We start from the raw sequence: 22,932 nt of genomic DNA on the forward strand, positions 1-22,932 counted from the left end.
AGCTGAGTGGAGCTGCTGTTGTCCCACAGGTGTGTAGGGGAGAAATGAAAGTTTGTGGTGTAAGCCACTGAGATATTTTGAGATTATAATTACCACTGCAAAAGCTAACTGGAAGAAAGGGTAAAATAAGTATCTTAGTTAAGCTACTAATCATTAATACTTCTTTTATTTTCAGCTACATACATTCCTAGATTATGTATCCATGAGCAAAGGATTCTCATTCTACTTATTTGTACACCCTCTGGGCAACAATTTACAGCATGTCTTAAATGACAGAACTCAGCAGTGAAAAAAATTTTGAAGATGAAGGGCTCTAGGAAAAGGTAACACGTATGGGACAAATTGCAAATGGGTGTAACCTTGCCCAGAGAATCCCACCACATGGATCCCTTGGTAGCAACAGTGCTGCAAAAGGCTAAGGAAGTGCTTGAGATGGGTGGCTTAAAGTAAACACTATCAATGGTTTACACTCTTCTACTCATCTTAGGAATCCAAGTATAAAAGGACCAGGAGTAAATTGCCCTTCCAAACTGTAAAGCATAGTGAGTAAAGATGGAAGAAATTAGTATTTTCTTTTCATGCCAAAAAAATAATTAAAACAAAGCCAAGATAGCAATATAAGTTGAGTCACTCTAATGCATACCCAATTTTCATGTATTTAAAAACTTTTTTCTTAAAAAGAGGCTTTAATTACTTTTCCCTATAGAAGTATTCATTTCCAGTAATTTTATATAGGAATAAGTGTTTACATTTACAAGTTGATGCTTCTTCAATATGTCAGCATTATTCAGTTTCCTTCATTCTGTCAATGTTCTAGTTATACATGAATAAATTAGTTCCCTCTCCAGATTCTCCAGTCAACAAATTGTACCTATATGTATCCAGTTTCTCATGCCAGAAATCTTGGAATAATCTTTGATAACACACTTTCGTTAGCCCTCACTACTATCAGTTCAGCAGTGAATCCAATACCTTCTACAAAGCTTATTTCACTTTCATCTATCTCTTCCCATTTCCACTACCAAAATTCTAGCCCAAGAGAATTTATTGTCCAACTCACTATAAACATCTCCTAATTCACGTATCCCTATTTCCACTCTCACCTTCATCTAAGTAGAAGCTATGTAAACATAGCAGCCCAGGTAATCATTTAAAAATGTCAATCAGTTCACACCACTTTTGTGTTCATAAATGCTTAATGACTTTGCACAGAATGTAGGATAAACAACTTAAATTCTTAACCTGGTCAGTAAGTCCTTGGATGTCTGGCTCATGTCTGCCTCATAACGTGCCAGTCTCCCCGTGCTCCCCATATCCAGTCACATTGACCTCCTGCCAATCACATTGCCCTCCAATGTACCATCCTCTTCCGATTTAAAGTTTTTGCATTTGCCATTTGCCCTGACTAGAATACTCCTGTCTTCTTTCTTTGTCTGGCTAACTTCTATCATCTTAGAGGTTTTATTTAAATAGCAGTTAATCAAAGATGCTACTTCTTCTCAGAACTTCAAAATATTCACTCTAAGTACCTTGGTCTTTTTCTTCTTAGCTTTTATCATAATTTGTAATCATATATCCCTAGAATTATTATTTATTTAAGGTCTGTCTATACCATTAGACTGTAAACTCCATGAAATCAGAGACCAGGTTTGTACTCAGCTGTTTCTAGCACAAAGCCTGGCACACAGTAAATATTTAGAATGAATGAATGCAGGCAGGCAAGAACTTAGTAAAGTTTATTAAACTGAAAAAGTTGCAGATTCCAGTAGATATGGTAGATTTTTATCATAAAAGTTCTCCTAACAATATACAGAATGAAAAAATATATTGCACCCTAGTTTCTTTGATTTGTTTACAAATCTGAGGAGCTATACCTGAGTTGTACAAGAACAGTAGCTTAGTTCTTAGACTTCTGGTGTATTAAAATATGCTTGTGCACAAAATTACCAACTGAGAAAGTCAAAGTGCTTAAGACTTATAAAATTTTCTCAAATAGGTTGATTTTTTATCTTTTAAATAATATCTTTATGTATTAAATAATAGCTTTGTTAAAAATTATATCTTTAACCAGTCATAAAATGTAATATATTTTAATATTACGATCCAAATTAGTAGCATACTTATTTCTGTAGTTGTGACACTGTAAACTGGAAATTAGGATTCTACTTTTAATAGAATAGGATTTCACTTACCCTTTGTCTTTCAAACTCAATAAATTTGAGAAGGAGGGAAGAGTAGGTTATTCTCTATTAACAAACAACTCCCCAAATCCCAACATATCAATGCTTTATTTCTTTCTCACACCACATGTCAAATACCTATGTGCCAGGAGGACTGCATTTAGTGTAATTATTCATGGACCAGGACGATGGAGGCTCTATCATGACATGTGCTTCCACAATTACTATATTAGGGAAAGAGCAAGCAGTGCACTGGGTCATAAACACTTCTATTCAGGCCAGGTGCAGTGGCTCACACCTGTAAGCCCAACACTTTGGGAGGTGAAGGCAGGAGGACTGCTTCAGCCCAGGAGTTTGAGACCAGCATGGGCAACATGGGAAGATGCTGGCTCTACCAAAAAAAAAAAAAAAAAAAAAAAAAGCTTCTATTCAAAAGAGACACTCCTTACCTTTTGTTCTGATTGCCTCAACCAAAGCAAGTCATATGGCTATGGCTGGGAAGCACAATCCTATGATGCTCTCAGAAAGGAGGAGAAGAAGGAATTGAGGGAAACTGTGCTGATGGCTACAAGAGTCATTTAGAGGCATTCAGAAGAATAAGTGGAACGATTCATTCATTGAAACATTCATTCACACAACATGCATCTTTTTCTGCACCAGGCTGTGAGCTAGTTTGCTTGAGATAAAATATCCAGTGAGTCTCTACATATGTGCTGGTTTGGGAAACAGTCATTTAAATAATTATTTAAGCAATGATGCTGGGAATGAATGAATGGTCCATATATTGAAGTATCCTAAAAATACCAATATAAAGTGACCTTTGTGTGATCACACAAACCACACAGTTTAAAGGTTTAACCTTTTTTATTTTTTAAAAAAAGATATGTGGAGAATGTAACCAAGGGATTCTGAAGTTTCATTAAACTATATTCATATTCAAATTAATGGTGATCTTTACTCAGTGTGAGGGTAAATTTCTCACTTGACTCATATCCAGAAAAAGAGAATACAAAACCCAAGTAACATTTTAGGGTTTTTTTGTTACCCTCCTTTTTTAATATAAATACTAGAAGCTATCACATTACATTTTATTATGTTGATTCATTAAATTATAACTCTTGACACCCAATAAAGTTTCTATCTTCTACACTAAAATACGCTATTTTTTCCATTGTTAAGCAATAATATTAAAACCATTAAGTGGCATTTAAAACAAGGAAGTATTCATCCATATTACCAGGACTAAAATACAACTTTTTTTTCCATGCATTTCTATCTATTTTTCGCACATGATTATACAAAGAAATTCTACTAGGGAAGAGGGGGAAGGAGATTAACAACATATTCCTTTATATAAATTATGGGTAAGTTTACCCATGATTTTTATATGGAACTTAAACATGCATAACAGTTCTAGTAGTTTCTTCTTGTACCAAAGTACAAAAGCACATCATCTTTGTATCCAGCCCCCTGTGTTCATGTCCCACATTGATGTCTACTGTGTTTGAGTTTCAGTGGCTTGCTTTTTGTCTGCAGGAAGCAAACCTTAGATATGATGAGGCAGAAAAAGCAAGTAAACAAACAAAAAACGTCCATCCTCCTTATATTACATGTGTAAATAACTGCTCATTAAATAAAATTAGATAGTGCAAAAGATAAAACAGGTATTATTAAGGAGTAATTCGAATCCTGGACTGGGAGAGGTTGACGTCTTGTATTACTGTTAACACCTAGACTTAGGACATTCAGATTTTGTCATGTAAAATGGTGTGTGGGATTACATTCACAGATGCAGAAATATGTTCCGTTCCATCACACCCACGAGCCTCTGAACAGTACACTGAAAGCTGGCATGAATAAGAACCATTTTACAAATGAAAAGCATAGCTAATGTGCTGATATGTGATGCATTAATTTAGTCATCATGGTGTTTCTTCAATTTAAAACATTATTTCCTTAATAAGGAGTTATGTCTTTTAAAAAGGGTTATTAGGTGGGACTGTGTCGGTATGTAGGTATCTTATTTAATCAAAACTTTTCTTTGTAAATATTTCTACATTTCATTGTTTACAACTCAAATACATATTTTAAGAGATTTATACCATAATTTCAAAAATGCTTTATAATCATTGCTGATATGGTTTGCTGGTGGGTTATAAAACATCTTGCCTTAAATTTACCTGTAATCAAAGCTTCTAGATATGGTGGACTAAGAATTTTAGCATTAGAAAAAATATAAATGAAACGTTTATTTCAAATTTGTCTTGTAACAGAACTAAGTCATAACAGATGTGTAACCAGATATTTAGAAGAAGGAAGGATCTTGCTATTTTAAAGGACCTTCCAAAGTAACTTTTTTTTTTTTTCAGAGTGTCACTCTGTCACCCAGCCTGGAGTACAGTAGTGTGATCTCAACTCACTGCAACCTCTGCCTCCTAAGCTAAAGCAATCTTCCCACCTCAGCCTCCTGAGTAGGTGGGACTACAGGTGAGCACCACCACTCCTGGCTACTTAAAAAAAAAAAAAAGTAGATATGACGTCTCACTATATTGCCCAGGTTGGTTTCTCACTCCTGGACTCAAGCAATCATCCCACCTCAACCTCCCAAAGTGCTGGATTACAGTCACCCAGCCCAAAATTTAATAATGTGAAAAACTTCTCAGAAATGAGTCTGTTTTACAAATTCCAACTGTATTGTATTTTATTTTCCTGATTAGAATGGTTTCCTAATTCATATTTGAAGTAGTAGTTTATAGAAAGCTCTAACAGCACTTAAAGTCCTTGTTTTTTGGTGAGAAAACTCATTGGTTGACCCCTAATAAAATTAGCAAATTTAGAAGATAATTTATTTATTTAAAATGAATTGAACATTTCTTCATCATCCAACATTCATTTAGCTGGCATTATCCTAAAAAGATCAATGATTTAAAAAGAACATTTTAATTTTAATGTTTTAAGAAAGGATATAGTATCCAAATTTAGAGTGCTTCAATATTAGTGAAAATTAATTCCACATTTCTTAAATAAAGATATTTTAAAAATAGAATACTTAACAGATGTTAAATTTATAGCATGGGAATCTGCCTAGACAGTCAAGTCAAAGTGGAGGATAAGGCAATTGTCCAAAATGCTCAAGCCAAATAAAAACTCAGGGCATAATTAAGACCAAAAATTAAACTCAGATTGAAATTCAGGCCAAAAATTCAATGAAAAAGAAATGCTTTTTGGATAGTGTCATCAAATTGGCTGGATATATTAATTGGATCTATTGAATTAAGGTTCCTTTCTCTCTTCTACTTTGCTCGGGTATAAGAGACACCAGTAGTTCCAAGGGTGTGGTTTTACTGGCAGACAGTGGGAGCTACAAGAACTGATTTTGTTGCTATTTCTCCCATTAACAGCTGGATGACCCTCAGCAAGAAAGTATACTTAGTGGGGCCTCAGTTTCCTTTTTTTATAAAATGAGACCCTCTAAATTCCTTTCCAGCTCTGAAATGTTATAAACTCCTGAAATAGTAAGATTACAGCTATGTTTGTGTGTGCATATGTGTTGTGAAATAGAACAATTACAGCTATATGTGTATGTGTGTGGTGTGCCCAGTGTTCAACAATACGATATTACCCTAAGGACTTCACTAATATTTAACACTCACTCTAAGTTTAACTAGGTATTTGATTTAATTACAATAGCTTTTATAATTGTCTTAAGAAATTAATCACACTTGATATAGAGAAGAAATTTTTTTCATGTCTTGAATTACACTGATCAGAATAACGCTGGATAGTAACTATTTAATTTTATGAGTGCTCAAAATATGTGGCCCAAGGTATATCTCCATCCAACATGGTTCTGTAAGGTAGCCTACTGGTGGTAAGAACTACAATGATGAATACTTTTGATGCAGAACACTTAAGTAGTTAGTATTTAGAAGTCTATTATTTGCAATTTTTAATTGTTTTAGTTACACCATCTGTGACACATTAATTCTTTAAGTTCAGCTGGCATATTTTAGCTTTGTGTCCATTACTTACCTTTTTAGTGCAACAAATGTCTTCATAATACTTAGGCACTATCTTAATAAAGTTCATTTCTTACCTTTCCTTCCATTATTGAATAAATTGACAATACAGCCAAGCATCTATAAAGTATTTTGCCACTACACCAGAGTATTCTTGTCTTTTTCAATATAATAACATAAAATCCTGTAGTTTCTCCATGACTTGTCTAACAGCTCTTTTCCAGTTGTTTGTCCCATATTTTCCTCTGTTAGCTCTGTTTTTCTGCTTTTCACAGTACCATTTCTTTTTACCTATGAAAATTTCATGATGATAATGATAGTATTTATGCTATTGTTTTGTTTTAAGGTCAGCTACCTCTTTTCTATAATTGAAATCAATAGCTTCTCACTTGTTCTCATACTACTTTACCTATTCAGTACCACAACATTTAAATATCTCCCTCATCTGACCCACCCCGCCACACACACAAGTATCCTACAGTTCCATTGTTTTTAACTTAAGCCATTTGTTATGATACTACCTTGGGCATACCTATGCCCTCATGTTAAGTATGCTTTCAACCTTACTGAACTTCATGTACAGCAAAAATATCCTGGCACAACTGAAGAAACTGCATCTTTAAGAAGCCTATAAATGAATTCTTTAAACAATGTATACAACTGCTCCATTGTTAAAATATTTAAACACATCATGTCAATGTTAATAGACATTTCAATGCTTCATCCCTGACAACTACTATTCCTTTCATGTGTATTGCAGTAAAATAATATTTTGTATAGAGATTTTAAGTAGTTTATTAAGCAATGAACAATAAAATGAGAATGAGTGTACACAGGAAATCCTTTGGGTTATTAATGTATTTAATATTTTTCCCATGTCTTTGAATGACAAATGATAATGTTTGTATTATGATTAATAATTTAATTAGCATATATGATGCCTCTCCAGGGGCTTAATTATCAAGTGCATCATCATAGTTTCAAAATAGACATGACAGCTATTGACTCAAAATTTGCTTTATTGAAAACTTCCATAATGTAGTTTTATATGACAGATTCTACTAGGTTATTAAATTTCTGTCGTGAATGAATTATTCCAAGATAATAAGCAACAGTATTTTCTATACCTACATTAAATAATAGTCCAAAAATAATAGGATGTATTATCACCAAATATACAGCTTTCAAAAGCTGGTTCAACATCTTAATTTTTCTTTGTACACCAGGAAAAACTTCCGTAATCTACAGATTTCAGTTATTTACCGAACTTCAATTTATGCCATGAAGAAGAGAGCACAGAATGGGGAAAAATGAACAGGGGCCAAATCTGGGCTTAAATCTTGGCCCATCACTTTCCATGTGGCATGGATTTGCCACTTGCTATCTTTGAGTTTCAGTTTTCTTTTTTTTTTTTTTTTTTTTTTTCTAATCTTTAAAACAGTGAGACTCATGCTTCCTATAGGATTATTTTGAAGTAAAGCTCATGACTCATGGTAGGAGTTCAGCAAGCAGTAACTTATTATAATTATGATTATAGTTCAGGTACTGTGGTAGGGGAGGCAATATGACAAGTGATGTTCGTGGATTTCTGAGCATATTCACTTTTTTTGAGATAGGAAATAGACATATTTGATTATTTAAATGGCATGCTTTTAATTATACCATTATATAATATACATAATTATACTATGCTATCACTAAACACAACCACACACACACATACCCCACACACACATTACTACAGAAAAACTAATCTGTATAAAAAAGTTTATACTTCACTCTTCTAAAATTTCCAAACCACATTTCAGGTACCCCTTTGTCTTATTTGGTATGTCCTACAGTTATAAAATAGTAATTATTGCCACCTCTATTTTATCTTGTTAAAAGAGATGTATTACCTAAGATTGCACATTACTTCTAGACATACCTAAGTTTTTCTTACTCCTCTTTCACTATCTCAGGGTAATACTCTACAGTTGTTTCTATAAAAATATAATTATTTCTAATGATTCAAACCTGAGTCACATAAGTAACATGGTTAAAAGCCACACAAAGAAAAAATACTATTGATTTGTAGCAACCATCATTCAAACATTGTTGATTTATAGTGCCACTTTTCATTTTGAGTTTTTATCGACAATTCACAAGTAAGTTTTTTAAAACATAAGTGCAGCCTGTCTATGAATCTCCTTTTTTTGATTTAGGTATTTGATTTAATTACAATAGCTTATATAATTTGCTTTTTTGTTCCATCAGAATATAATATAATTTGCTTCATTATAGGTTTAAATTGCTAACTTTATATTAAAATTTTATTTCTTAATGTTGAAACGTTGAAAACTCTCTATTGAAGACTGATGTTGACTGCTAAATTAAAGAACTTCAGAGTGAAAACTTCAAGGTTCTCCAAAGAGCCTAGAGTCATCTCCAATGATATTTTCCGTGGCAATAAAAATTAGTTAATGGTAACTCGGCTTGTCATAAACTAAAAGTCTGTTATATGTCACAGATTTGAATTAACATTCCCCTAAAGTCATCTTGCAAATTTACATGGCTCCAAAAATGAATGTGGATGATAGTCTGCAAAGCAGTCAGTTATTAGAGACAACAAAATACACCAAATAATGTCTTTCAATGATAGTGTGGCTATTATAACTATTGTGTTCAACAGCATATATGTTTGAAATAATTTTTTCAAAAAACTATGAAATAATTTATGTGAAGAAAGAAAATGTAATAAGAATCCATAAATAATTCAGATGATAATTCATCAATAATTGGTTACTCTTCGTTTAGTCTGTTAATCTGAGTAAGAAATGAAGTCATAGTCTCGTGGAATGTGTGATTCCTTTTTATATTGGGGCCACAGTCATTCAGAAAATAAAATTTTAGTATCTATAAGTGTAATTTTGAAACATCAATTAAAACCTAACATCAATATTTTACCTGTTCTAAAAAGTGAATGTTTTAAAGTTGTGATTAACAAGACCAAGTTTTTGTATCAAATATTTAATCATGTACTATGTGCTGAAATAAGAGAGATCTACAAGTACCATTGGAATGAACATCATATAGATAATATAGTTTATTACTTTCATAAGCAATAACATTCATAATATTAATTTATATCTTCGTGATTTTTTGAAATCCAAAGCAAAGAAAAATGCAGACACACAAAAACACTTTAAGCTTATGTTCTGTATTTTATAAAGGAATTAGAAAAATTAAAAGCTTATAAAAGAAAGTGGAATAAGAATTTAATTGGGAAAATGTTAATGACAGCCTAAAGCTGCACTAAAATTCTGAATAAAACATGGCTACTGCAACTGGACCAGGTTTCTTTATGAAGTTGTTTCTAATTCTAAGCTGCATATGTGCAGACACAAGTGATGTAGAATGTAAGTGTTGCCATGGTAAGTACACATTTTTTCTTGGATAGTCAATTTTTTCTTAAAAATGTATAAAGAACTCTCACCTCATAATAAGTCGTGAAAATTGACTGTTTTTCTTATCATTACATATTAGTATGATGCAATGCAGCATAACACATAAATAAACCACCTTTTAAAAACTTTAGCCTACTGAGATGGATTATAAAACATTAAGTGAAAATGAAATAAGAAATCTCCAAGTCAGGTAACTCTAAATGTTGAGTCGTAAACAAGTTATATCTCCACTAAATTAATAAATATTCTGACCTCAGGACATTTTTCACAGGCCTGAGACACCTCAGAAGTCCAAACGCAATCACTAAACACACCCTCAATATACTTTAGCCCTATGACTCTTAAGGAAACATAAAATCATTCCTACATCCCTACTTTCTCATTTTTCCCCCTGTGCAATCAATGATTTCTAAAAAGCAAAGACTTCATTGCTTTACTGTCTTTTGTAAAAACAAACAAACAAACAAAAACTACAAACAAACAAACAAAAAGACCTCGTGGTAGTTCCCTTAGAGTCCTTCCTGGAAGCCAACTCAAGGAAGCCTGGACGGAGGCGTGACACTTGGACTGGGAAGGTGGTGTAATCTGTTGCGAATCACAGCAGGTTCTGAAGTGCTGGAGAACCCACGTGTGCAGAGGGGCTGGAGAACTTTTCCACAGTCTCCCAGAGGAAATGTCTCATTTTAAAATAGGGGGCTGGCTGGAGCAAGGGGTGGGGGTGAAGGGTGGGCGGTAAAAAAAAAGGCAGAGGCGAAGCTTTCAAACCGTTCACGCATATCTACCTGTGCTTACTTTCCCTCTATTTCGCCTCCGATCAACTTTATTATTATTATTATTATTTTCCTTCTATAGGAGGACTTAAGCAACCAGGATGCCGAACATCTCATAGGCTCAGGCTGGAACAAAGAAAATCGAGTTCCTAATACTGTATCTCTCCCGTTGGAGAGATCACGTGTCCTGCTTTCGCTGGAATGCACTCTTCTCGCCCACGCTATAAAAATCTCTATTGTGCTTAGAAATTTCGCCTAGGTTAGAATATGCTCACAAAAAAATTGCTTTTCATCCATCAGGAGAGACACATTTTGACATATACAGATACAAATCTATTTACCTGCTGACCCAGTTACCACTGCAGGTAAATTCGATGTGTTGAAAGAGTATTGGGAAAGTAATCCAAAAGAGCAGTGGGAGGACCCCTGTGTCTTACCGATCCCCACCCCCATCGCTTTTTTTTTTTTTTTTTTTTTTTTTTTTTGTAATTCCTTTTGAAGGAGAACTTCGAAAGGAACGTGGGAGTCGCAGATGGTGCCTTTCTGAAGCCGATTCCTGGGAGTTGTGAAAGTGACCCCGTCTCTTCTCTGCCTCGAGCTGTGCCCTCTCACCCAACCCGCTCGCTTTGTGACTTGATGGGGAAGAGACAACCAGAGAAGAGCGGGAGTAGAGGGCGGAGGCGGGTCCTTTATTCAGCCCTGATGGCCGAGAAGTAGTGTAAGGAAGCAATCTTGCAGCCATCTCCGTTATTATGAAGTCACACTATTTTAAAAGGCAATCTATACAGTCCCCCAACCCCCGCCCCCATTCTTGACTCTGCAAACAGTAAGATTAGAGACCACTGGTAGCCAATCTAATAGTCCACGAGCCAGGGTGCCATGATTACCTTAATGCTAATGTGCTTCCCTCCCTCTTTCCACGTCGAATCCGAAACGCGTCCTGCATCCTTAATAACTCGGAGAGGAGGACGCAAGATCCTCAAGGGGACCCAGCGCTGTATTGGGAATAGGCAGGTTCACCAGCTTCTCGTGCCACACAAAAGAGATGTGTGGGCAGGAGTTGTCTAGCTGACAGGGAGGGAGGCAAGGTTCTCCCTGACTCCCAGGGAACACGCTCCCCCACTTCTTTCCGTCCTCCAGTCTTTCATGTTCCTTCGTCCCCTCCATCCCCCCAAACCCCACCCTTTCCCTTCAATCCCAATCACATAAAAATCTTCTAATTGTATTTTTTCAAACAGACATCGAGACATTGATACAACACCTCCCAAGATAAAGAGACAAGTGCGTCCTGCCACAAGTGTGTGTTAGTGTGAGTGTGAGTGTGTATGTGTCACGATCAAACACGCGCTTCATCCCTCAGACACCTCTGGGAAAAAAGCTGACTGGAGATACCCAAGATAATAACGAGGAGCTAAACCTAATTTCAGCGGAACCAATGGTCCCAGCACCAGCGCCCAACATTTACCTTTCCTTTTCGCAGTATGTAACCCTTTAAGGTCTCTTGCCAGCTCAAGCTACTCGGTGCTCCCATGCACCCGCCCAGTTAGCACCCCATTTCCAAACGCTCTGCAACCTACCACATCATCGCCGCCTCCGTCGGCCACCGCACAAGCAGCTCCCCGCGAGCGCCGAAGCCTCCCACCCTGCCACCCCCGCCCCCGGCCGGCCTCTGGGGTCCCACACCTCTCGCGCCTACGGTTGCCGCGGCCGCACGCGGCTGGGCCCCCGCAGCACCCTCCGCCACGCAGCGAGCGTGCCTTACTCACATCGCCGGCGGGAGAAACTGCCCATGAGGTTTCGGAGAGCGTAGTCGTGCAGCTGCCAAGGGTTATTCCTTAAGTGTTCAGGGGTCCGTAGTGGAGTGGGCGCCAGGGTCCTCGGAGGAGGAGAAGAGGAGGGAAGGAGTAGAAGGTAGGAAGAACAGGAGATAGAGGGGAATCCAGGAAGGTGCCACGTTAGACCATGATGCCAATGCCCTTCAGGTGGACGGCTGGAGAGGTTCCCGCGGGAAGCGGCCGAGGGGAAGCCCGAAGCGCCGGCGGGGGAGGCAGGAGCGCGTCCACTGCCCAGCCTCAGCCTGCCCAGCGCGCCGCGCTAGCGACCGCAGCAGCAGCGGCGGCGGCGGTGGCGGAGGCGCAGCTCCCTCCCCGCCCCCAGAAGGCTCCACAGACAATAAATCCTGGGCGGAGAAGAGACGAGCAGGAAAGGCGAATCCTGCACCCAACTCCGTAACAACCCCTGCCCGTTGCCGCGCCTGTGGAGGGCGAGGATCCCCAGGGGCCAGGGCGCAGCGGGCGTCTCGGAGGGGCTGAGCGCTCCGCAACTGCAGGAGGCGGTGGCGGTGGCCCGAGTGGGCGGCTTCAGGTCCCGCCGGCGAGAACCCGCTGCACAGGGGCTGGGTGTCCGTGGCTTCAAGCCCGGTGTTCACCCGGAGTAGGGTCCTCCTCGGTGCAGTGGCTCGGCGCACAGGTGCCAGGATTGGCAGGCGAGGAGGCGCCGCTCATGGCTCTTGGCTGTCTCACCGCTCTCCCCGCCCCCTCTCTTTTTTCCCACCCCCTTTTCCGACGACACCAGCTGCAGCTGCTTCAAAGTGTGAAAAATGTCAAGGAGATTTTCCAATGATAGGAGGGGGTAACCATGTTCACAACCCTCGGTCCCTTTTTGAGATCCTTGCCTGTCCCTCTGACCTCTACTCCGGCTCCCCCAAATTTTGAGAAGAAGAATCCCAGTCCTGCACAGAATTGAAACGCTAGCCTTCTCCCGGCTCCGTCACGATAGGCTGGCTGCTTTTCGAGAACGGGACGAGAGGCCGAGCTCTCTGGGTTCCTCTCGCCTCCGTGGTGTTCGAGGCAGGTGGCACGAATCTCAGCGCCGGGCGGAGCGCGGCCGCCAGCTCCTCCCGCTCGCGGGCCAGCCCCGGGCGCTCCGGCAGCGCGGCGCGGCGTCCTGCAGCGCGGCCGCCTGAGCTGCAGAAGCGGCTCCCGGCCTGTGCGCCTGCCTGCGAGCCCTTGCACCCGCACTAGCTCAGTGACGCTGAGCTCGTGGCTCCTCAGGCTGCTGCTCCTGCTATCTCAGCAAAGAGGCGGACGGGAGCGCCTCCTCGGGGTTTCCTCCCCCGCCCGCCTTGCCTGCTGCAGGTTGTTGGCTGCCAAGGAGAAAAGTCTCTGCTTGTGCGTCAGGTCGCTTCACATCAGTCATGGTAGCGAACCTTCTGCCTGCTCTGAAGTCCTCTCCTCATTCTGGGGTTGCGGCTGCTGCCCTGGCAGTGCACAAAAAGGGAAGGGGTTTCCCAACTTCCCTTCATATATTCACCGCCCCTCCTCCTGCCATGAACATTTTCTCTTTCTGAGACACACACACACACACACACACACACACACTCACACACTCTCTCTCTCATATGCTCCCTTACGTAAAGGCACACACACTTTCTTCTTTTCTTCTCATACGCTTCTCTAAAGTCCCATAAGCAGCAGGATGTATTGATGAAGCTAGTACTATATTTACACTTTTTTTTTTTTTTGAAATGGAGTTTCGCTCTTGTTGCCCAGGCTGGAGTGCAATGGCGCGATCTCGGCTCACTGCAACCTCTTCCTCCCCGGTTCAAGCGATCTTCCTGCCTCAGCCTCCCGAGTAGCTGGGATTACAGGCGCGTGCCACCAAGCCGGGATGATTTTTTTGTATTTTTAGTAGAGACGGGGTTTCATCATGTTGCCCAGGCTGGTCTCGAACTCCTGACCTCAGGTGGTCCACCTGTCTCGGCCTCCCAAAATGCTGGGATTACAGACGTGAGCCACCGTTCCCAGACTATATTTACACTTTTATTCTCTACACACATCTAATGAATTACATCTTTAAAAAAAGATATATTATGCTGGTATTCTTTTGTGGAATATAGGCTATGTGGTTTTTGTTTTCATTACAAGAGAGAAAGAATCTTGTCTTTAGTTCTCTAACCTCAAACACAGTCAAGACTGTGCACAGCATTCAAATGCCACTCTGGGGGTGTGTGTAAGTTCACAGTTTGCCAAAAGAAAACACACCTGATTGTATTCTTAGATTTGGAATGCTAAAGTCTTCAAGGTCAAAAATTATGTTTCCTGGCTGCTAGAAATTGTCTAGGAAGAGACTTGAGAGACTGGCACCTAATGTGCGGAGGACCTAGAGAGGAATTATTGCCCACTTTATCTGGGCCATGAAAGTGGGCTGACTTTTAAGGACAACTTGCCAGTGTTTCATATCATTTGCATATAGAAAGGAAAAGGAGTATATTTTGAAAAGCCACATCGTTTTTTATATTGTTACAAAACACCAAAAGAAAGGGTTCTGAAAATGGCAAGGAAATGGAATAAAGTTGTTAAAAGAATTTTTTTTGAATTGACTACTGTTGTGCTCTGTTTTTTTCACCTATAGTGTTGTCCTTTTAAACATTTTGCCACATCTCAATGTCTCAGCTGGATGGAGTGACATGAAATATTTTAGGTGCTGATTAAAAATGTATTGACAAAATAACCTGGTGCAACAATTACACAATTATAGCGGTCCTTTATGGGTTTCCAGTTCTTTTCAACACAATCAACACAGTACTTTCACATATATTCTTTCATTTAATCCTTTCTTAAATCTAGGTGGTGGATAATCTAATCCACACTTACAGGAAGCGCACAAAGGCTCATCTCATAAGGGTATCCAGTTGCCCTGCACTTGAGCCCAGAATTTCTTATTTTAACTTCAGGCTTCATTCTTTTGTATCAAAATATTTGACAAAAATTATTCTGTTTAAAAATACAGCCAGTTATGAGTAACTGCAGATCCTTGCATACAGGCAGCATACCTACCAATGAAGTTACCTTCTGTGTGTTAAGTGGAAGTAGTTTCCTATGTGAAAACAAATGTATTCCTTTCCAATGGAGAAAAAAGATAATTTTGGAACCCCAAATTAAAAATTGATGGTGCTGATATAACGCATTTCAAACTACATGTCCTCCTTTCCCTGTTATCTTGTCCTAGAATCTTGATTTTGGACCATGAAAATCCAATGGATAAAATATTTTAAATGTGTTCAGATGTCCACCTAATGGTTATGGGTTTTAACAAACAGGATTATAAGGTGTAAAGAGAAGGTATTCTCTTTAGAATAAGCTTTGAATACAACGGCTCCATATTTTTGTAAGATTATGAATCTTGAACAAAATCTGGCCACCTTTACTATTTAAACAATGAGACATTGAAGAGATTTCAGTGGTTTCATAGAATTACGGAACTATTGAAATGCAAATGCAGGTGTTGTCTTTAAACTTAAAGCTGTCCTGTCATCAACCCTCTGGAAATGCAGATGACTGTCTAAAAATTGGAGAAAGATGAGTGCTAAATATACTTTGGATGTTGTTCAAGCAGAGGCCCAACACTGAAAACTATCACCATTTTAAAAATTAGATCAAGGCAGTTTTAACAGATTTGATGTTCATATTACATCTATAAATGGTTAGACATTAAGGCTATAAAATTTTGCAAGTTGTTAATCAATTTATTTGACCCACACTACTAAAATCTTTGAAATGATAATGCTTTTTAGGATAAGCAAGACTAACATTATCTGAAAATAAAACTCGTGGTGATATTAAACAATAAGATGTCAAATATCTTTGAATATTTCTCTTTGGATGCCGGAAATGCTACCCTTGTCATCAAAGATATTCCCTTTGGCAATTACTCATTAAAATAAAACTACATATAGACAGGATATCACTTTTAGTTTTTGAGTTGTTAGTATCTTAACAGGATTGGCTTAATTAGATACTGGTAACTGGGGAAATAGAAAACATTACTGAATTTTGATGCATGAAGATGAAGGTCTGAAAACCTCAGAGACAGTAGACCTTAGTAAGACAGGATCAGTATGAGTGGGGTACTGTAAGGGTGGAGAGTGATGCTTTGTTGTGGTTAGTTTTTGAAAAACCAGGCTGAGGTTCTGAATAGAAAATGGAGGTAGGTCATTAAGATTTTTCTTCAAATGAATTTGTTAGAGGGCTTTTACTACGAAATTGGCCTCTCAAATTAACAATCTGTTCTAGCTAAAGAAAATGCTCCTTTATTGTGGATTTTAATTCATTTGAATAATTATTTTGTAAACATTAACTTGCCTGTTTAAGACGAAAAAATACAATGACCACTGATATACCCATTATGCCCATTAAGAAAGCATTATGGATATGACTGAAGCCTCCTCTCCCATTCCTCTCTCTGTCCACCCCATTCCCCCACACACAAAAGATAACCTCATTTCTAAATTTTGTATTTATTTGTACATTTATACATTCATATATTTTGTGCACTTTGATTACTAACAATATTTTCATATTGCTTAGCATAGGTAACCCTTATATAAATGATATAATACAGTATGCATTCTTTTGCAAATTGCTTTTGATTTTTAAAATATCAACATTATGTAAATGAGAATAATTCATCTCGTATGTGTCACTCTGGTTGACTGATTTTTAATGCTGCATAATAGTTAATTCTATAAACTCATCACATTCACATTCTGATGACAGTTTTTACTATTATAAGTAATACTGTTGGGAACATGTTTGTTTATATCTCTTTATGAATGTGCATAAAAATTTTTCTAGTTGATGTATCACCTAGGAGTGGATTTCTGTTTCAGGGTATAATACAGTCAATATTAAATTGTTTTTCACATGGTTTACAGTTTTATTAGTATTTGTAAGAGTTTTCTTGGTCCACACTCTGGCAATACTTGGTATTATCAGACATTTTCATTTTGTCCAGTCTAAGGGGTGTAAAAAGGTACTTTATTAAAGTTTACATTCACATTTCCTTGCTTACTTATGAGGTAGAGCACCTTTTAATAGGTTTATTTACCATTCCCATTTTCAATATGAATTGCTTATTTATATATTTCACTAATTTTCATTGGGTTTTCTTGATTTGTATATCTATGTCTGTGTGTGTAGCCTAGATTTTAATCCTCTGTCAGTTGTATCACTTCTTTGGCTTTCAATCTTCATATGGTGGTGTACTTTTATAAAAATAAGCTTTAATTGATAACTTTATCAATACTTTCCTTTATGGAATATGCTTTGTATCTAGCTTAAGAAAACCTTTATTACCACCTCCCAGGTTATGAATGTATTTTTCTATGTTGTATTCTAAAAGCCTTACAATTTTAATGTTTTACCTTTCAGACTTTAAATCGTCTGAAATTGATTCTTTGTATGGCGTGAGGTAGGGATTCATTTTACTTTTCTACTTTCCTCCCCATGGAATGAATGCTTGCATTACTGCATAGCATATCATGTATCAGTTCATTGGTTTATTTTTGGGGATGTGCAATTTGTTCTTTCTATTCTACGCAAGTTGAAAACTGAAAAAACTGTCCTGATCACTCAAGCTTTATAATCAGCACTGATATCTAGGGAGAACAAGAAGCCTCATCTTGTTCTTCAAAATTTTTGACTATTCTTCATCCTTTCTTTTTGTACTATTAATTTTTAAGCATGGTGCAAATTCATAATAGTTTTTAAAATTTTTCTCACACCACAAGTCTTTTAAAAACAGATTGTTATTTCACAAGACCTTGTTCTGTGTAGTGTTATAACAAATTAGCAATTCTGTCTCACAAGAAATTCAGACTAAATTTATCATGCCAGTATTCCAACAGAAAGTTTATCTTAGATAAAAACTGAGTAAAAAGACTAGTCAAGAATGAAATATATCTTTAAAAACAATGTAGATAACTTCACCAACACATTACTGTATACAAATATTCTGAAAAAGTCTCTGCCATCTCTAGGTGGTTTTATAGGTATACAAAAATTTTAAATGCTTTTTTTCATTCTAAAATGGATATTATGTAGTTAAAACAAGCAAAAGTTTTCCTAATTCTAAAATTGTGTTATTATATTAAGAAATTGCATGCTCTTAATTTTTTTTTAATTTTAACTTCCAGGACACATGTACAGGATGTACATAGGTAAATGGTTGCCACAGTGGTTTGCTGCACCTATCAACCCACCACCCAAATATTAAGCCCAGCATGCACCAGCCATTTTTCCTGATACTCTCCCCGCTGCCCCTGACAGGCCCCTGTGGGTGTGTTCACCTTTCTGTGTCCATGTGTTCTCATCGTTTAGCTCCCACTTAAAAGTGAGAACATGTGGTGTTTGATTTTCTGTTCCTGTGTTAGTTTCCTGAATAATGGCTTCCAGCTCCATCCATGTCCCTGCAAAGAACATGATCTTGTTCCTTTTTATGGCTGCATAGTTTTCCATGTGTATATGTACCACATTTTCTTTATCTAGTCTATTATTGATGGGCATTTGGGTTGATTTCATGCCTTCACTATTATGAATAGTACTGCAATGAACATAAGTGTGTGTGTGTGTTTTTTTTTTTTGAGATGGAAACTCACTCTGTTGCCCAGGCTAGGGTGCAGTGGTGCGATCTTGGCTCACTGCAACCTCTGCCTCCTGGGTTCAAGTGATTCTCCTGCCTCAGCCTCCCGAGTAGCTGGGACTACAGGCATGCATCACCACACCCAGCTGATTTTTGTATTTTTAGTAGAGACGGGGTTTCACCATATTGGTCAGGGTGGCCTTGAATTCCTGACCTCATGATCTGCCCACCTTGGCCTCCCAAAGTGCTGGGGTAACATGCGTGAGCCACCACACCTGGCCTGCATGTATCTTTATAATAGAATGATTTATATTCCCTTGGGTATATACCCAGTAATGGGATGGATGTGTCAAATGGTATTTCTGGTTCTCAATCTTTGAGGAATCACTACACTGTCTTCCATAATGGTTGAACGAATTTACATTCTCACCAACAGTGTAAAAGCATTCCTATTTCTCTGCAACCTCAATAGCATCTGTTGTTTCTTGACTTTGATAATCGCCATTCTGACTGAGATGTTATCTTACTGTGGTTTTGATTTGCGTTTCTCTAATGATAAGTGATGTAGAACTTTTTTTCATATGTTTGTTGGCTGCATGAATGTCTTCTTTTGAGATGTATCTGTTCATGTTCTTTGCTCACTTTTTAATGGGGTTGTATGCTTTTTTCTTGTAAATTTAAGTTCCTTGAAGATTCTGGATATTAGCCCTTTGTCAGATAGATAGATTGCAAAAAAAATCTCTCATTCTGCAGGTTGTCTGTTCACTCTGATAATAGTTTCTTTTGCTGTGCAGAAGCTCTTTAGTTTAATTAGATCCTATTTATCAATTTTTGCTTTTATTGCTATTTCTTTTGGTGTTTTCATCATGAAATCTTTGCCCATGCCTATATCCTGAATGGCATTGCCAAGATTTTCCTCTAGGATTGTTATAGTTGTGGGTTTTACATTTAAGTTTTTAATACATCTTGAGTTAATTTTTTATAAGGTATAAGGAAGGGGTCCAGTTTCAATTTTCTGCATATGGCTAGCCAGTTCTCCCAGCACCATTTATTAAATAGGGAATCCTTTGCCCATTGCTTGTTTTTGTCAGGTTGGTCAAAGATCAGATGGTTGTAGACGTGCAGTCTTACTTCTGATTTCTCTCTTCTGTTACATTGGTCTATGTGTCTGTTTTTGTACCAGTACCATGCTCTTTTGGTCACTGTAGCCTTGTAGTATAGTTTGAAGTCAGGTAGTGTGATTTCTCCAGCTGTGTTATTTTTACTTATGATTGTCCTGGCTATTTGGGCTCTTTTTTGGTTTCATGTGAATTTTAAAATAGTTTTATTTTAAATTATATGAAGAATGTCAATGGTAGTTTAATGGGAATAGCATTGACTCTATAAATTGCTCTGGGCAGCGTGGACATTTTTACAATATTGATTTTTCCTATCCATGAACATGGAATGTTTTTCCATTTGTTTGTGTCCACTCTGATTTCTTGGAGCAGTGGTTTGTAGTTCTCCTTCAAGAGGTCCTTCACTTCCCTTGTTAGCTGTATTTCTAGGTATTTAATTCTCTTTTTAGGAATTGTGAATGGGAGTTCATTTGTAATTTGTTTCTCTGCTTTCCTGCTTTTGGTGTATAGTAGTGCTTGTGATTTTTGCACATTGATTTTGCATCCTGAGACTTTGCTTAAGTTGCTTATCAACTTAAGAAGCTTTTGGGCTGAGATGATGAGGTTTTCTAAATATAGAATCATATCATCTGCAAACAAAGACAATTTGACTTTGTATCTTCCTATTAAATAAGTTTTTAATTTCTTTCTCTTGCCTGACTGTGCTGGCCAGAACTTCCACTATGTTGAAAGGAGTGGTAAGAGAGGGCATCCCCAAGATACATCATCATCAAATTCTCCAAGTTCGAAATGAAGGAAAAAATGTTAACGGCAGCCAGAGAAAAAGGGCAGGTCACCTACAAAAGGAAGCCCATCAGACTAACAGCAGACCTCTAAGCACAAACCCTACAAGCCATAAGAGAGTGGAAGCCAATATTCAAAATTCCTAAAGAAAAGAATTTTCCACCCAGAATTTCATATCCAGCCAAACTAAGCTTCATAAGCGAAGGCGTAATAAAATCCTTTTCAGACAAGCAAATGCTGAGGGAATTCATTACTACCATGCCTGCCTTGCAAGAGCAGCTGACGGAAACACATAATATGGAAATAAAAAGCCATTACTAGCCTCTACAAATCACACTGAAGTTCACAGACCAGTGACACTATGAAGTAACTACATAAGTCTGCAAAATAACCAGCTAGCATTATGATGACAGGATCAAATTCACACATAATATTAACCTTAAATATTAATGGACTAAATGCCCCAATTAAAAGATACAGAATGGCAGGCTGCATAAAGAGTCAAGACCCATCAGTGTGCGGTATTTAAGAGACCCATCTCATGTGCAAAAGCACACATAGGCTCAAAATAAAGGGATGGAGGAATATTTACCAAGCAAATGTAAAACAGAAAAAAACAGGGGTTGCAATGCTAGTATCTGGCAAACAGACTTTAAGCCAACGAAGATCAAAAAAGACAAAGAAGGGCATTACATAATGGTAAAGGGTCAATTCAACAAGAAGAGCTAACTACCCTAAATATACATGCAGCCAATACAGGAGCACCCAGATTTATAAAACAAGTTCTTAGAGACCTACAAAGAGACTTAGACTTCCACACAATAATAGTGGAAGGCTTTAACATCCCACTGTCAATATTAGACAGATCGTTGAGACAGAAAATTAACAAAGATATTCAGGACCTAAACTCAGCTCTGGATCATGTGGACCTGATAGATATCTACAGAACTCTGTACCCCAAAACAAGAGAATATACATTTTTCTCAGCGCCATATGGCACTTACTCTAAAATTGATCACATAGTTAGAAGTAAAACATTCCTCAGTAAATGAAAAAAACTAAAATAATAACAAACTGTCTCTCAGATCACAGCACAATCAAATTAATACTCAAGATTAAGACACGAACACCACAGAACTACATAGTAATGGAACAACCTGCTCCTGAATGACTCCTGGGTAAGTAATGAAATTAAGGTAGAAATCAAGAAGTTCTTTGAAACTAATGAGAACAAAGAGAAAACCTACTTGAATATCTGGGACGCAGCTGAAGCAGTGTTAAGAGGGAAATTTATAACACTAAATGCACGTATCAAAAAGCTAGAAGATCTCAAATTGATATCCTAACATCACAATTAAAAGAACTAGACAATCAAGAGCAAACAAACCCCAAGCTACCAGAATACAAGAAATAACCAAGATCAGAGCAAAACCGAAGGAGATAGAGACACACACACACAAACCCCTCAAGACATCAAGGAATCCAGGAGGGAGCTGTTTTTTTTTTTTTTTTAAAAAAAAAAAAGTAAAATAGACCGCTAGCTAGACTAATAAAGAAGAAAGGAGAGAAAAATCAAATAGACACAATCAGAAATGATAAAAGGGATATTACCACTGACTCCATAGAGTTACAACCAACCATGAAATAATAGTATAAACATCTCTATGCAAACAAACTAGAAAATCTATAAGTAATTGATAACTTCTTGTACACCCTCCCAAAATCCAAACCAGGAAGAAGTTGAATCCCTAAATAGACCAATAAGGAGTTCTAAAATTAAGGCAGTAGTAAATAGCCTACCAACCAGAAAAAGCTCAGGACCAGACAGATTTACACTGAATTCTACCAGAGGTACAAAGAGGAGCTGGTACCATTTCTTCTGAAACTATTCCAAACAATTGAAAAGGAGGTACTCTTCCCTAACTCATTTTATGAGGCCAGCATCATCCTGATATCAAAACCTGGCAAAGATACAACACAAAAAAAGAAAAGTTCAGGTCAATATCCCTGGTGAACAGTGATGCAAAAGTCCTCAAAAATTTTTTTGATTTTTTTCAAGAAGTTACATGCCAATGTTTTCTAATCTTTTCTGAAAGCATCATGTTCCTTCCCCATATTTTTGATTCACTCCTTCAGATACAGGGGTGAATTGTATATATTCATGTGAATATAGCATATTTCATGCTGTATCTGAT

The 22,932-nt window shown here is 37.7% G+C and overlaps 1 protein-coding gene across 11 annotated transcripts in view; it reads right to left on the bottom strand.

Moving 5' to 3' along the window:
- Positions 1-22,932, bottom strand: part of LRRC7 (leucine rich repeat containing 7) — a 1,078,250-nt gene that overhangs the window by 531,151 nt on the left and 524,167 nt on the right. For 10 of the 11 annotated variants that reach the window (XR_008514343.2, XM_054533117.2, XM_054533085.2 and 7 more), the window contains exon 1: positions 12,182-13,687. The exons of the other annotated variant lie outside the window; for it this stretch is intronic. Coding sequence is in view for 8 of the 10 variants with exons in the window: in XM_054533117.2 (XP_054389092.1) it covers positions 12,182-12,183 (2 nt within the window). In the remaining 2 variants the exon portion in view is untranslated. Of the gene's footprint in view, positions 1-12,181; positions 13,688-22,932 lie in introns of those variants that run through there. 11 annotated transcript variants of the gene reach the window in all.

The sequence above is a fragment of the Pongo abelii genome, chromosome 1 (genome assembly GCF_028885655.2).
Source record: "Pongo abelii isolate AG06213 chromosome 1, NHGRI_mPonAbe1-v2.0_pri, whole genome shotgun sequence".
In the NCBI taxonomy this organism is placed as follows: domain Eukaryota; kingdom Metazoa; phylum Chordata; class Mammalia; order Primates; family Hominidae; genus Pongo; species Pongo abelii.